At 37.8% G+C, this 17,495-nt stretch overlaps 1 protein-coding gene across 1 annotated transcript in view; it reads left to right on the plus strand.

Annotated features, from left to right (window-relative positions):
* Positions 1 to 11,678, plus strand: part of TRA2A (transformer 2 alpha homolog) — a 44,831-nt gene extending 33,153 nt beyond the window's left edge. The window contains exons 5-8 of the mRNA XM_067562062.1: positions 8,895 to 9,010; positions 9,531 to 9,650; positions 10,460 to 10,527; positions 10,722 to 11,678. Of these exons, the coding sequence (XP_067418163.1) occupies positions 8,895 to 9,010; positions 9,531 to 9,650; positions 10,460 to 10,527; positions 10,722 to 10,732 (315 nt within the window). The 3' untranslated portion in view covers positions 10,733 to 11,678. The remainder of the gene's footprint in view (positions 1 to 8,894; positions 9,011 to 9,530; positions 9,651 to 10,459; positions 10,528 to 10,721) is intronic.
* Positions 11,679 to 17,495: the final 5,817 nt, after the last annotated feature.

Raw genomic sequence — 17,495 nt, forward strand, 5'->3', positions numbered from 1 at the left:
TCTGGGTTCAGTTCCTGGTTCTGCCACAGATTCCTTGTGTAACCATGGACGGGGAATTTGCAGGTTTAGTTTCCTGTCTGTAAAATGGGGATAATAGATGCAGGAATTGCGGTAAAACGGAGAACACATGATGCATGTAGAACATGGGTTTAAGGTTTGTTAAACACTTGTGACAAGGATGGGAGATAAGAGGAAAGCTACAAAAGGCTACAGTTTTTAGGAGTGAGAAAAAGAAGCTTCTTTTTCTCCTTCCTTTTTCTTGCAGGTACTTTACTCTACTCCCCCCCACCCCACCCCACCCCCCACCCCACTCTACAATCATTTGAAACAGTTGGATGAAAGGAGGTTGGGGGATGGGGAGGAAATCATAGTTATTAGCACCTTACCCACCGCATCACCCCCAGTCTCCAAAGTGAGTCGCAGCTCCTTGTTTGGAGCCCATATTTGCACTGCTTTGTGGCCACAAAATTTTGAGAGAGTTTGGATTGCATCGAGAAGTGACTGATGATTGGATCCTCTGTTGAACAGTTCATATCTACAGTGCTAGATCATGCTTCCTCTTGTTTGCCAGTTTTGCAGAACTAACTGGCAGAACAGCATAACTTTGCATACTTTTGGGAATTAGTTGCCATAGAAGTCATGCATGCCAGCTTGTGTCCCTTAAGTGATCCATGTAACCAGCTTAACTTTCATTCCTATTCAATATGGAGCTATGTTTTAGTCTTTTATGAACAAGTGTCTTTTTGGACTGTTGTCAGAGTGCACATGAACCTGCTATGTCTGAAATTTCATTAAGATTCCTTTGAGCTTTTCATGTGATCCTGGTAAAGCTGATCAGCTTTTGAGTTACTCACTACCAGTGTTTTCTGCTACTGATTGACTACAGAGACAGCATCTTAAGGAAAATTTAAGATCTCATTTTAAAGTTTCTAGCCCTCACGATTGTGAAGAGAACATGAAATGACTGTAAACCTAACTTCGTGTTGTCTTTCTAAGTGTGTAGACAGTCTGAAACAGTAGCTCTCAGAAGTGTGAACTATCCTTTGTCTCAATGGAGGGTTAATTCTGGAAACTAATTATGACAGCTTCAGTGTCAGCCTCATTAACTTTCACTGCTAACCACATTAGCAGAAACATCTGGCTAATGTGCTTATTTCATAATCATAAACTGTTTTCCTAGTTTCTGAAAGCTCCAGCTGTCCCTTAACCAGCTGATAGTGTCAAGTTTCCTTCTTGAGCTCTTACACAATGTGGTTATGTGTATTCAGTACAAAATTCTGCAGCAGATTAAAAAACATCATCATGGTGCAACATTTAGTTGACTTTACCATGTATGTATTTAATATGGAAAATTCTTCTTCAGTATGAAGCTGCAGCAGAATTTCCAGTCTTTCACCAAAGTGCTAAATTTCTGTCTGTAGAATTTAGGTCCATCCAACATGTCACAGAGTACAGATAACTGCCATCTCTCCAAATGCTACCCAGTCTCCCTCTACTTAAGTAAAAACATCAAACTCAGCACCACTTAATAGCCCTACCCTATTGTGTCTCATTAAGTATCAAGAGATTGACTCCAGTGTCTGACTGGTTGTGATGCCAGCCTCCATTACCCACTTGTTAGAGTTTCAAAACAAGTGCCTTCATGCTTTCTCCCATGCTGCTCCTCATGCTTGGAGGAGTTTCCTGTAAACATCCGCAAAGCCACTTCATTGTTTCCCTCCTTTCCCCCTCTACACCCCGTTACAGTGGTCTTTAAGGGCACGGTCTCTTTACATCCACACCCTAAATTCTTACCTAAGGTTCTATCAGAGTTCCACCTTATTAAAGCCAATCATCAACGAAGTTTTTTAAGCTACTTAGTTCTCTACAGGAATCTTGTTTATATAACCTTGATGTCAGAAGGTCTTTGGCCTTTTACTTAGATAGGATCAAGCAATTTAGAAAGTTACCTAGGCTCTTCTTTTACATTGCAGATAGATCCACACCATTCTTGACCTCTACTTGGACACTATCAAGTTGGATATCTAGATATAGTATCACTTCTTATGATGCTGTGGTTATTCATCTCACCCAATGTGGGTGATAGCACATTCAACCAGATTGCAGGCAGCATCTACAGCATTACTGATGAGTGTACTAGTATCTGATGAGTTGCTACATGGGCTTCAATATGTATGTTTTCAAAACATTATGCCATGCTCCATGCGTCAGATCCAATCTGGCACTTATTTCTGCAGTATTATCTTTAGTTCTGGACTCTATTCTGAAGCTCCCTCTTCCACTGCTGCTCAAAAGTCGCCTGAAGTGGCGCACCCGTAGGGAGACTTCTCAAAGTACTGTAGCTTGCGTATCTTCTGTCTACTTACTTACATTGCTGTACCGTGCTGTCTTCACTGTGCTTCGTTGATGGGAGATGTCCTCCGATCGACCCAGGCTTACTCTTTTTGGAGGGTGGGGGATGATTAATGGTATCAACTGGAGAGCTCTTCCAGGATCAATTGAGTGGGTCTCCACAACCCACTCAGTCTATCTTGCTGCATCCATCTGTGTAGCTCTGGAAGTGTAGACATACCTATAGTCTTGCAGAGTGAGGCTTCTAGGGAATAGCATTTTATTACAAGGGAATATCCCATTTATAATTCTCTTCCTTTGGAGATAATTCATGGGATTGGTATTCCATCATAAAGTTCTTAGGAAAAATAATTCTACCTCCATGTGTTTGCAGCATTTGTTACTGAAACACCTTGATAGAATTTTAGCCCATTCTCACCTATCCATCTACTTTCTTTTTGAGTTTTGGGGTTCACTTTTCTGTTGTAGAAAAACATGCATCTTCTGAAATGTTTGTGTTACCTAAATATATATATATATATATATATATATATATATATATATATATATATATATATAGCAGTGAGGAAACACAACTACTACACTGGTGGCTAAAATTCGTTTCAGTAACAATGTTGCATATATAGGGAGGTGGAATGCCTTCTCACTAAAACCACATGTAGAATAGCTGTAACATTGTGTGTGTTAGTAATAAATATGTCAGGAAAACTCAGACTGGATAGCTCAGGGTGTTGGTAATTATGTGGAATTTTCATTGTTATTGATGCCAGTTCTATGGACTATCCAGTTTTGTTCATATTCTAAAACTACTTTTAGAAGTGGTAGCAATTGACACTGTTGGCAGGCTTATCAAAGGCACCAAGGATTGTGTAGGCATAGAGACTGCACTGCTTTTTTTGGCCTTCATAAATTAATTTCTTGGTGTCAGCATAACACATTCATAAAGCATGAACTTGACATTGTTGCTAGATGTGCTTTGTTGTCTGATCTGCAGGTAGAGATCTTAGGGTGGTCATTTCATCACCTTTTTCCAAGCACTGAACAGTTAACTTAAATCCAGAAAGACCACAAAAATATTTTGATCAAATATTTACATTATTTAATTAATATAGTTAACAGTGGTCTTATCAATGCTGCTTATTCTCTACAGTGCTGGCCTTTGGGTGTGTTCAGAAATCAATTTACATAGTTTGTTACAGACTTCTAAAATTCTCATACAGATTATCCAGTGAGTGCTTTAAAAAAACTGTTCATCTTTAAAAAAAAACAAACAAAAAAACAAAAAAAAAACCCAACCAAATGTACAGAAGGAATTTGAGAGCAAAATGCACCAGCAGAGATCAAAGGAGATCCTCAGACCTATGGGATTATGATTCAAAAAATACTTTTGCTGATTGTAAAATGTCCTGGCACTGCTGACATTCATAGAAACATTAGAAAAGCATTCCATTTACAAATAATTATTTGCATTATATCCTATATTTATCTACCCTCACATTCTTTAAAGTATTTTAAAAATAGGATCCCAAATTCCTAGCAGGATGTTTTAAACATGTAAAATGCAGGCTTGCTTGTAATTTATAACATATTTAACATTACATATACTTAAACCAGAGCAGGACATTGACTCAGACTTATAGGGAGATATAATCCTGAATGTCAAATTTAACAGATTACAATAAGTAAAAAGAGGAGCTAATTTTTATATGCTTAATTTGCTTGTATCTTTTATTTTGATCTGAATTAGATATTAAGCAATATATTTGTTTCACAAAAGCTTTAATTTGTTCATGCATTGTGGCTGTCTAGTCCTATCACAAGTTATAATTCTGACCATTGCATCAGAATTGTTTTGTGTGGCAGAGATTATGACATAGGAAAGACTTCAGGTAAGAAATAGGTAATAGAAGCCAACGACTTGATTTAAATCCTTTCCATGTAAATAATCTCAATTTTTTTAAAGAAATACTGAAAATAAATATATGTAGATATATTTGAATGTATTTCAAGTCATTAACTGCTGTTTAAGAGGTAAAGCTGTAAGTTTTATTTAAAACATTTTTATGATGTGTAAGGGTATTGTTTTTACAATTGAATTTGTAAATTACTAAGTATGCTTGGCCTGCTTCATTGGTTTCACAAATTGTTGAAGCTGTACATTGCGGTTAGAGACACCATCAAATAAAGGGCTCTAATGTTAGATCTTTTTTCCAGTTTGGTTGCATCTCTTATTTAAATCTTACCATATAATTGCCGCAATTTTTAAGTGATTTTAGGCCTCATGAAAAATATTCACAGCTCTACAAAGTGAAATTCTCTATCTACTGAGTAAGTGCAACACACATGGATGGCATAAGTGTAAGCCCTTCTATGTCCCTCAATCCTCTCCGGGTGTTTTTTTCTTGGGCAGAGGTTCCCAAATTCCTCTTATTATGTATCCCCTTTCATATCTACCAGCTGCCAATATTCCTTTCCAGATCTACCAGCTGCCTGCATACCTGTACCTTTCTCATTATTGGTACTATGTGTGTTCTTCTTAACACTACCTGTTAGCCATTCGTCCATATTTCACCGTTACATGTGTGTATATGTGTGTGTATATATATAATGTATACCTTGCACTATATATATAATCGAAACAAAACCCCTCAAAGTTCTGAGCTCAGTAAGACTAAACAGTTGCTTGGCAACTGAACCCGTGCTGTGTGGTGATTGAAAATGAAGGCTCTGTTCATCAGCATCTCTGTATATCTGAACAGTGAGAGTCCTGTGTCACCTTAAAGACTAAAAGATCTATTTGCGCATAAGGTTTCATGGGCAGAAACCCACTTCGTCGGATGCATGAATCTGTGTATCTGTATTCTCATTGGTATATCTTGACGTAAATTAACTACCATATTTTATATAACAAATTAAAGCTTCATCTGAGTAGCCTCTTATGAAAATGCAATAAACAAAATAATTAATAAATAAAATCCACCATTGCACAATTTCTGATGTGTGCTCATAGGGGTACACGTTCCAGAGTTTGGGAATCCGTGTTCTAGGGCAGTGGTTCTCAACCTTTCCAGACTGCTGTATCCCTTTTCAGGAGTCTGATTTGTCTTGTGTACCCCCAAGTTTCACTTCATTTAAAAACTAAGTGTTTACAAAATCAGATAAAAATACAAGCGTCACAGCACACTGTTACTGAAAAATTGCTTACTTTCTCATTTATCATATAATTATAAAACAATTGGAATATAAATATTGTACTTACATTTCAGTAAGAGCAGTATAAACAAGTTGTATGAAATTTTAGTTTGTACTGATTTCACTAGTGCTTTTTATGTCACCTGTTGTAAAACTAGGTAAATACCTTGATGAGTTGATGTACCCCCTGGAAGACCTCTGTGTATCCCTTGTGGAGAACCACTGTTTAGGAGGATGAAAAGGTCGTTGATTCTCTGCCTGTTGAATCTTTGGCCACTGTCATCTAGGGCCATGATATGTATACCAGTCCACGGGATCTACACATACTACTAATTAGATAATAGGCCACTGAACATCTGTAGTGATATAAACAGCTGCTAAGCTGATCCAGGTTTGATGGTAACTTATAAATGAAGGATTCACATGCAGTTACCAATGTTCATATGCTTCCACTCTTTCTCCTTCTGCTAAGATAGTGACTGACCTACAGAGTGAATTTTTCCCATGGAATCTGCACAAGTAAACTATTACAACTTGTTTCTGTAGAAGTGCTGTCTGTTTGTTACATCATCTTATAAAAGTCATGGTGATTTCAGGTCCTCTGGAAACATTCAGGTATTTGGGAGAAAATCAGTGTTCAAATAGAAAAGGGCAAAATCAACAGGGAAAAACAACATATACCTTTAAAAAGGTAAAGGGTGATGTTTAAAACCAAAATTAAACTTTAACAAGTTTCCTCTTAAATTTGGGCTCTTTCACCTGTGGATTGTTTAGAAGCAGAGAATGGAAGCAGATTTTCAAAGTGACCTTTGTTTTAGTCATTTTGCAATAGTCCTTAGATGCCAAAAGCAAACAATGAACTATCACTGCATGGATTTCTAGTTGCTTTGTGCTGTTAAGAACAGTGCTGAGCATCATTAAAAAAAGTTGCTAGTGACAGAAGATATCAGGTTATGAAAATGATTTGTGATATTTACATTTTTAAAAAAAATCTAAGCCCTATTGTTTTTGCCTGTCAGGTAAATAGACTTCTATAAAGACTTCTGTAAAAACTGTAATACACATATGTTAATAAAAAAAGGGGGGAAGTTAAAAATAACCTTAAAGCGATTTACTAACAGTTAATGCTGATCGGGTTTTTTTTTTTCAACTTTTTGTTGTTGTTATTGATAAGCCTTTGTTTGGGACACTAGGGAGGCCAGTCAGGTTTTCTGAAGAGCTGTGAAACTACAAATTAAACTGTTTAATCTTTATATTAAAAGTGTAATGTACTTAATGTTCTTTGAGGAAAATTTATGGATATTTTGGGTCATTTACAATAAGACCCTAGAATTATATTTGTCTTGAGAGACACAGGTACATATCTAAATGGTAGTTCTAAGACTTTCTTCCTATTATTAAGATTCTCCAACTTTATTTGCAAATTAGGTCTCTCTCAAAATGGATCATCTCCAAGGCTGACTTCTCCCTGAAAAGGAAGGGACCACTTAAAATAGAAATACATTTTCTTGTAGTGTTAGTTCTTCAATTAAACAAAAATTAAACCAAAAATCTGTATATGGACGGACTCACTTCAGCCGTATTTGCTTTGTAAGGTTTGACCAAAATAACTGGCTCATATTTCCTGAGATCTTACTTTATATTCTGGTGGAAGCTATTTTAACTCCAACTTTTATGCTTTATTGCACTTTATCAAGTTTCTGTGATACCTCTAGTCAAAATGTTACCAGTTGAGAATCCTATTGAATTTCTAGTGTTTTTATGTAGCCAGTTGCTTTTTTATATCTTAATTCATCGTTGCTTAACATGATTTTTATTTTATGACATTATTGGAGTAGTTTAAAAGGTTGTGCAGCCATTTCAAAACCTTGTATTTGTATGCTTGTGTAATGTTGAAAGACTGGAATTTTGCTGCTTCTCCCATGGTTTTGTTTTGCTATTCAGTATTAAATCTAGCTGCTATATTTTCGAGCTTGAATAGAAATCACTAGGTGGCGATATAGTCTAGTTTTAAACAGCATTATTAAAGAGCAAACTAAGTGCCATTAAATAGGTTAGTAGAGAATTGTGTTATTTCCAGTTTGGTAGGGAGATAAGTAATGACCATGTGGTGTTGGCTTGTAGTTTCCTCTGCACTGATTTAACATTAAACTATAAAATTCTTGTTGGCCAGAAAAAGGCCTTGAAAAAGAACCATTTCTGAATCCAATTTTGTTGTAATAGTTACAATTTTAATTACTTTTTGTCTGTAAAAGAAAATGCTTTGTGTATCATTTAAAAGTGTTGTTTTACTTAAAATATATATATAAAGGAAACACACCTTGGTATGCTGATTTTAATAAAACTCTATTTAGCTGGCATAGGAGAAGGAAAATAGAAAGTGTTGATCTGAATTGATCGCCCAAAAAGCTGGTAGTAGCTGAGAAAACTCCCTTAGATGAAAGGGGCCAGAAATTGCTGGTTATTGCAAATACTACTTAATTGTAAGGTAATAAATACATTTAAATGATGGCAGTTAACTTTGGTCTCATTGACTAAACTCTTACATTATATTTAGGTAACTCTTGAAAGTGCGTTATGCCCCTTTGAATTCCAGTTTGCATGATTTGGAATAGGGCGAGGGGCCATTGTATTGATTCAAAACCCAGAGTAGCAGGGGGCAGTGAGGGTCGGGAAGGTGTGCGCACGTTTCAGCCCTGTCTGAGGGCGCCGCCTTCCAGCACAGTCCCTGGTGTGTATCGGTTTAGCGAGCTGCAGAGTGCGAGTGGGGAGGAAGGTTGTAATTAGGTATCCATGTAGGCTGAACCCGCCATTTTATTAAGCTCTGCTGGAGTAGGTCCTTGTAAGGGAGATGGCAGGAGGCAGAGAGAGCATGAAATGGCAGCCGACTAGCAGTAATCCGGCCATATGCACTCTGTAGGAAGCCAGTGTGCGCGGCTTCTGAATGAGCCCCTCCGCTCCGCGTCGGAGCAGGAGCTCGCAAGGATGCACAGTGCAGGGAAAGCTGCTTTTGCTGCCTCTTAACCTTTTTTTGCTGGCTGAATGTCGAAGTCGGGGGAAAGCGTCAGTATGTTAATGGCTAGCACTAAGCACGGGGATCGCGTGTCACGTAACTCCAGCGCCTCGGTGCAGGCAGCGCTGCCGCTCCGCCTGCTGCCTCTGCGACGGGCACGTCGGCGGAAGAGACGCGCTGCTCGCCACAACGGGGCGCTAGTAACCAGCCTGAAGAGTGCCGGGTCGTTCAGGGCTTGCGCCGCTTACTGAAAAGCGAAGTGCTCATTTTATTACCTATTCATTAACTAGCGTAGCCGCTCGCGGAGCTAATGGCCGTGCCCCTGTCTTCCCTGCAGGCGATGGAACATGCAAATGGCATGGAGCTGGATGGCAGGAGGATTCGAGTGGATTACTCCATCACCAAGAGAGCGCACACCCCCACCCCCGGCATCTACATGGGCAGGCCAACCCAGTAAGGAATTCGCTCTTCATTCTGTGTAAACGGACCTCAGATCGAGTAAAACTAAATGTTTTAACACGGACTTAACTGTAGACACTATCAGCAATATATTTACTTTGAGGATTTCCCTTTTGTCTGCCTTTTTAAAGCTGTTCCTTATCTCTAAAGTATTTGCAAACACTGTGTGGTTTTGCTGCAGTAGAGGTATGCTGTTAAACCCTGGTTTAGTATAGTATTTGCTTAAGGGGAACATATAGTTTAAAGCCCAATATTTACTGATTGAAGAATATATTAAAAATAAACAAGATGCAAGATGGGGAAAAAATTGTTCCAACATTCTTTAACATCAGCATCCCACCCCACCCAATTAATGATTCCCTTTAAATGTTGGGTCTGCTGAGTCTGAGACAGAAAATGTACAGTGAGTAGTTGTCACTTAAGAGGATGCTGAAGATAACTTTAGAGAACTTACAATTCAAAAGGAAGAATGTTGATTTTTATGCTTGTATTTTTTTCCTCCTTTTTTAAATAGCAGTGGAGGAGGTGGCGGCGGTGGTGGTGGAGGAGGAGCAGGTCGTCGTCGTGATTCCTACTATGATAGGGGATATGATAGGGGATATGACAGATATGAAGAATATGACTACCGGTACAGGTAACCAGTTTGATTCATATTTGATTCTTTCATTTTATTTTTTTAATAAAGGTAGTTACTGTGGGGAGACTTGAAACTCATGTATCTGGTGTCCTTAAATTTCGAGTGACTTCTAAGAGAGAGATCAGCAAAAGCAGGCTTTGTAGCCCTAGTAATGTGGTTATGTCAGCTAAATAACATGTTCAGCAATCCACGTGCTAATTCTTGGAGGAATAAGGGGAGGGGGGAGAAAGGGAAATAATAGTCAGTAGGGAACTAGAAGAAAGGCTAATGTAATAGAAAGGTGAAAGTTCAAAATTGGGAGGAGAAAAAAAGATCTCTGAACCAAAGTTAAAATAAGAATGAATGTAAATAAGCCAGGGTGCAAATACAATTAAAATAAGGAAAGATTAAAACAAAATGGAAAATATACTATGTTGAAAATAAAAATAATTACAAGGTGGTTAAACCTCGTATCAGATCCATTTAAAAATCTTGTATTTTTCTCCTTTGTCAAAGTTGTTGAGTTAAACTGTAAATTCTTTGGGGCAAGGACTTGTTTCTGCATGTCTGCAGAAGGGCATGCACACTTTGAAGCACCATATAAGATAATAAACATGGCATAGGTAAACTCATAAGTTTAAATACAACACTTGGAATAGTGAAGCTGGGGGCTCCTTAAATATTTCATAGAGAGCCACTGCCAAATCAGATTTAAATCAACTATACAGTTAAAATCTTCCAGTATCAAGGGAACAACTATATCCTATAGAAGTGATTGTATAAAGCCACTTTCATAACGATGTTAAAACTTTATATCCTTTTTAAAGGAGACGATCACCTTCACCTTATTATAGCCGATATCGATCACGGTCAAGATCCCGTTCCTATAGCCCAAGTAAGTATATGTAAATAGTTTGTATTAACCTGTTCTAGTGTATCTGGACTTGATATCTGTTAGTGTTAATACAAAATGAACTTGTGATGAATAAGAAATCTTGAATGTGGCAACAAAAGACTTGCCATGGTGCAAGTTCTGCTATTGCAAGTCTGAATGTGCAAATATATAGTAATACTGTACTCTTTTTCCAGGACGCTACTGAAGAATGGAAGAATGACAGCTGTGGACATGATTTTTAAATAAAGTTCTGACGTTCCCTTCGGTCTCTTTCCTTCCCTTAACACCCACCCTTCCCCATAAATCTCTTATAAGATCTTTAGTTTATTTAGATGATACATATTTTCAGTTGAAGTATTGCTGTTTTCCACCCCTTTTTATTGTAATACTCTTAAAATTGTAATTGTTGTAGTTTTGTGTAGTTAAACATCTTAAGCAAAACTAAATAGAAATCCCAAGTGTTACTACATTTTGTAAATCTGTCTGTTTTTTTGTTTTTAAAACAATTGTGCTCCTAGCTAATCTAAGGAGGAGATTAGAGTATTGATGTTTTTTAAAGCTTGCATGTTGTGTGTAATATACACATTCAGCTACTTTAATATAAACCTGTGTTTCCAAATAACTTGTTAATCTTTCTGTTAATGCTTGGCTGTTAATTTCAAAAAATAAGCAACACCTCTGAACCATTTCTGTAATGACAAATTTCATTCGACAGTCATGAACCCATGGGATTTTTTTGTCAAATTGCTTTGAGTATAGAATATTAAAGCTATAGCAAAATTTGATATTTGGTTTAACTTCTTTGGAAAAACAGTTTCTTGTATGCTGAAGATTAAGGTTGCTTTTATAGATGAAAAGTTTCTGGACTTGTACACAGTGGATAACATTTGAAGTTAAAACCTTACAAATCTAACTGATTTTTTAAATTGTACTCAAAGTAATGTTTCCCTTTAATCAGTGCAGGAGAAAAATATTTATTGAACATAGCAATTAGTTATATAATTTGCTGTTCATAGAAACTCTTGTTGGTATTTCAATGATGGTTAAGGAAGTTCTAGTTTCCAGTCCTCCTGGAGTTGCCAATATGGATAGAAAAATTATAATTACATATAAACCTCTTCTTCCTCAAAATAAAGTTAATTATACTGAAATGGACTTTCATGTCTTTTCTGCATTTACATGTCATCTGAATATGAAAAGGTAATCAAACAAGTTATCATTTGATTAAGGATATTAAAATGAGCATTCATTTGGATTTTCAAAATCTTACGTTGCATTGTCTTGCCTGAGATTTAGAAACCCAGTTTCATACTGGTATCCTGACAGTGTGACAAAGGGCTAAACTCTGTTCTGTTACACCAGTGTATGCTAAATGCGATGTGCCCTAAGGTGTTTTAACTATGCAAGTATGTATTTATAGCGATTACATATTTTTAACATAATGGGTTAATTTTTGTTGGCATTATATTTAGCTAATTTTTAAGATGACATGCCCACAATTTCATCTAGTTTTTACCTTTTGAAAATCTATTACAATACAGTAGAACCTCAGAGTTACGAACTGACCAGTAAACCACACACCTCTTTTAGAGGTACACAATCAGGCAGCCACAGAGAGAAGAAAAAAAAAACAAAACAAAAAAACAAATACAGTACAGTACTGTGTTAAATGTAAACTACTAAAAAGAAAAGGGGAAAGCAGCATTTTTCTTCTGCATAGTAGTGTTTCAAAGCTGTATTACATTAATGTTCAGTTGTAAACTTTTGAAAGAACAACCATAATGTTTTGTTCAGAGTTAGGAACAACCTCCATTTCTGAGCGGTTTGTAACTCTGAGGTTCAACTGTATTGTATTTTGTATATGAGAAGGTAGTTTGCCACTGGCCTGTTCTGTAACCAAAGTTGGGAATAGAATCCAAGTCTCATGAATCCCAGTCAGTGTGTTAGCCAGTAAGGGTATGTCTATACAGCCTGCAGGAGTGAGCCTCCATGCCTGGGTTGATAGACTCAGGCTAGTGGGGCTTGTTCTCGTGCTCTAAAAATAGCCCATCCTCCTCTCTGTACTTGAAAGACAGAACGCCAGCCTGAACTGCAACTTCAAAGCACTGTCTACAGTGCTATTTTTAGAATGCTAGTACAAGCCCCCTACCCCAAGTCTATCCACCTTGGCTAAGATGCTCACTTGTGCAGGCTGTGTAGACATGCTATAGCCACATTGCCTTCCCTGTGTAAGCTGTTCTAAATATCAGTCTGTACCAAAGATCTGAAATCTAAATATGGGAAAAGAGACCACTGCGTGCTTAAACTAAAGGAATTCAAACAAAGGGGGAGCATTGAGTAGAGTGGCAATTTTATCATGATATTGCACCGGTGAAACTGATACTGAAATACCGTGTCCCCATCCAGAGCCCATGTTTTTAAAAGGATATTGAAAAATTGGAGAGGGTGCAAGGAAGAGCCTCAAATGATTCAAGAGCTGGAGAAAAATGCTGTACAGTGAGACTTAAGGAGTGCAACTGTTCATCTTATCAAAAGAGCGGTGACTTAATTAGATTTTCCTCACTGAGGAAATATCTGGTATTAAAGGGGTCTTTACTCTAGCAGGGAAAGGCATAACGAGCAATGGCTGGAAAATGAAATCATACAAATTTGAAATAATATACACCTTTTTAACAGTGAGGATAATTAACTATTGCAACAAACTAGCAGTGCAAGTGGTGGAGTTTCTGCATCTTCTAAAAGAAAATGAAGACTATCTCTTTCTGGAAAATATGCTTTAGTCAAATAAATTATCAGTTTCAGTACAGGAGTAAGTGGATGAAATATTTTGGACTGTTATACAGGAGGTCAGTTTAGGAAATCCTTTCTGGCCTTAACTCTATGAATAAAGCTATTTTCACACCTGTGCATAAAATAGGTATTCTGTTCAGTGCCTATATGTTCAGTGCCTTCCCCACCCCCATGTTTCCCTATCTACTGTATCCCTGGAATTCCAGCTCATTTTTCTTAAAGGTACTGGGCTGACAAATTATGTTCTGTCTGCAGAACAGGTAAATTAGTGAGTTACAATTCAAGTTTGCCCCGCCAATAACTTGGAGGAGCAGTTTGAAAGGAGGAGAATTCAGTCTCCATATTCACACAGTTTGTGGCTTTATAATGGTGCCAAATATGCAGTTTGGATACCTTTCTTTTTTTTAAATCAGGCTGGACAGTCAGGTCATTGAAGCAATTTTCAACTACTACTATTGGCTAAATTCTAATCAGTGAGTTAGAGATGAGATGAAGATGGGAAAGCTCTATATCCCAGGAATCCCCTGAATCATTCAGATCTCATGACTGGATTTAGATTACACTTTATTTACATTGATTTAGTATTGCTGGTAGAAAGTCTTGCTGTGCCAACTTTCACACAATCAACTAATTAAAACGTTACCTGTTATTAATTAATTGTGGAAGTTAATTTACTTTTCTTCATTTCTTTTTGCATTGCATTCAGTTTTAGATTTGTAAAACATGCATATCTGGAGCCCTGCAGAAAGGTTTACCTATATGAAGTAAATGTCTCCAAAGAAACCATTCAAAGTCATTGACAAAATTTAGAAAATTAAAATAGTTTCCTTCATTTACATGTTCTTTTGCACTAGCAAAATGTTTGGACACAACAGTGTGAGGGAGGAATGTTTAGAATATCTTTTATTGCATTTTTTAACTGAAGTTTTTAGGGTTTTGACTCTTCTAAATTTTGGGCTGAAATTAGCTTTTTATTTCCCAAGGTATCCAAAATTCCCACAACAGTTTTTTATATGCATGTAGTGCCTTAACTGAAGCTGTCAAAGGAATTTTCAAAAGTTGAATTACGCCTCAAACACTGCTATGAAGTAATAAATCCACTTTATTGATGCAAGGGGGGCAGTTTGCCCCCAGGAAAAGGAAGCAAAGATTAATGTTTAGTGACACCTGTGAAACTCATTGCACTTTCATTGGTGTAACAATGGAATAATTCTGATGTGCAAATTCTGATGTGCAAGCAAACATCTCCAATAGTTGTTAGCCCTAAAAGTAAAGCTGTGAAAAAGTATTGTTACTAAACAGACATGACATTAATCAGGATTGGATGTTTTCAGTGAGCTTTGATAGTAAGTTTTTCTGACCATAATGTTTATGCAGTATGGTCTTAGCATGAGGTGGCCCTGGTCCTTGATCAGTGGCTTTGGGGCAGGACCACAATAAATGTAGGAAGGTGCCATTTTTATATAGATAATGTAGTCTGAAAAAGTTTCATGAGTATATTTTGTATTGCTTGTGAAAAATGTTTTGCAAATAGCACTGAGTCCAAAACAACCTATATCATTACCCAGGATAGCTTAAAGATGTATTAAACCGCTGTACATTCTTTTAGAACTTACCTACTGTGAATAGCAAGTGGCAGTTTATTTTTCACCAATAAATTATACAGAAATTCTCAGAAAATTGGTGGTGGTTGTGCCTAGAAAAGTGTTTGTCATGGGGGAAAATAGCTTTACTAAAGCTACCGTTTTAAAAACGGCATTTATGCTGTATACCCATACTTTGTGCTTGAAAACTTTTCAATCTCCTGTCTCACTACATGTGAAGCATGTAAGTTGCTTACAAAAACATTAATTTTAACAGAAGCAACATGAACATTATGAAGCAGTCTTAATTGATTCAGCTGTTTAACACTTTCAAAAATATTTGGCTTGGACCTTTTGTTTCTGGATTTCACCAAGGAGGAATGGCAGGGCATCTCCATCTCTCCTCTTCTGTTTTTTATTTTCTTAGTAAAATGTTACATGAATAACAAAAGTTATCGCAGCTCAAGTATTTCTGCCTCATGGCATCACAAGTCTGCAGTACTGAGTTGTCTCCTCTCTGCAGAAGAAGCTCAAACTGTTGCTTAACCATGTACTCTGCTTGGTCACAGCATTTTCTTGTGTTCCCTTGAAGAGAACTCTCCAGTGACATGGCAGGAGTAAACATCTCTGGAGTTAACATATTTTCTGGACAACTGATTGGGGGGGGGAGGGGGAGTAAAATTGATTCTTCTCCTTGCTCCCTACAAGGGGTTGCTTTTTTTTTTTTTATTGTTAGGCAAATGACTGAAGCACAGATCCTCCTGGAGTGTCTTCTGTCAGGCACGTTGTCCTCTATGCAGTAGTGTTGGCTTGGAATACAAAAGCTCAGATTCAAGCCATGCTTCATCTGTAAAATCCTCTGCAGGCTGAACCAGAAAGGGGGGATTCATACCAGTCTCTTTCTCAAGCTGGGAAAGGGGCTCAAAAGCTAGAAAGGAACCTCTTTCCTTCCCTCCCCCCATTTCCACACAGCACACACAATGTTCAGGGCTGCCTGTGCCCAGAATGCATCAAGGACTCTAGCTCTCATTCAGCTGCACCCAAGAAACACTGGGTGCAAAACCCTCCTCAGGTACCAAATGCAGATTAATTGAAAAGGCTCATGGGTACTGAAGTCCCTCCTCAAGTACTTAAGTAGGAGCTAACTGGCTTAGGAAAGCAGACAGCTGTCTTTCAGATCCCAGTGCTCTCTAGCAGTTCTCCCTGCCCCCAAAGGAACACTGCCCAGTGCCTCTGTTTGATTGGTCTGCCTCAGCTGAGGATGTACAATATAGAGTAGCCTCCACCTAAGAGCAATTAAGGGAACCATGTCTGAACAGCACAATACCACTCCCCCCCCCCGGCCACACAAACTTCTTCAGACAGGGCAACAAACATTAAAAGGCCTTGGGTACTGAAGAAGCCAAAGGTGGTGGTAGTTTTTACTTACACACACACACACACACACCCCTTGAGCCGGGCAAGTTATCTAAATTAGATATAATCAAATACTCAGGTCAGAACTTTCCATCCAACTATTTGATACCCCGATACAGTGGCCACATTGGCTATAGAGAAAGAAACCTTGGTTTTGAGGCTAAGTCAGCTACTATTCAAGCTAGCATGGTTGCAGATTTCCTCTCCACAACTTTACGAATATCATGAGATCTAAATGAAGTGTTCAAATTTGGGGAGGGGGGGGAGGAGAAGGGAGGGTAAGGGAGAAGATGGGCAGTATGTAACCATAGTAAAAACTGAAAAAAGTTTCATGACCATTTCATTAGATTTAACTCAGGTTTTAATATCACACAAAGTAAAGTTGGCTACTCAAGCCTTCTATGAAGCACTACAGCTCTATCCTTGGTTTCTTGTAATTTTGTACAACTCTGTCAATTAACTTCTTGAATGCATGTGTTCATATTTGGTGCTTTCTTGTGTGTCTGGTACTTCCAGTCCTTCAATTGATATGCTCATTAGTTCATTTACATGATCAGGCAGAAGACGATAACTTTCAGAACACAAAATTATATTCAGTGATGAAAAAGAACGCTCAACTGTAGCTATTGTGACTAGGAGGACTAAGAGATGAATTCCTACTTTCATCACAGAAGACCTAGCACAAGGATCATGTTGAGCTGCTAGTGATGATAAAGTTGAAATCAAATCTTCAGTTGTTTGTCACATGACATTCCACTCTGTGTTCAAAATCTCTATTTTGTCCTGATCACAGGGGAGCCCCACTGTGCCTCGCTCCACTCAACTGCCTGTATTTTATAAGACAGGGCTCTCTGTACCCAGAGGTTGAGTAGAATCCACAAGTCGCTGTTGTAGATTTGTAAGAATCAAGTCTGTGTACTTTTTTGGCTGGCGTAACACTTTTTGTTCTCTTCACTTAAGGATTTAATATAAGTGCCTTCATTAATCACCTTCTGGGCTGAAGTCTTTGCTTCTTCCAGTACATTTTCAATGGATATCTCTCTGATTGATCCACATGTAGAGTCTAATGCTGGACAAAGATCTACTACTGTAGTAGCAGATGGCTGGATGGCATTGTTTAATGACCCAATTGGTTTCAACAGTAGACTTACAAGAGAGAATGGCGATTGTTTTCTCTGA

This window comes from Emydura macquarii, unplaced genomic scaffold (assembly GCF_026122565.2).
Source record: "Emydura macquarii macquarii isolate MOO-44397 ecotype Brisbane River unplaced genomic scaffold, CSIRO-AGI_Emac_v2 contig_2422, whole genome shotgun sequence".
NCBI classification, from domain to species: Eukaryota; Metazoa; Chordata; order Testudines; family Chelidae; genus Emydura; species Emydura macquarii.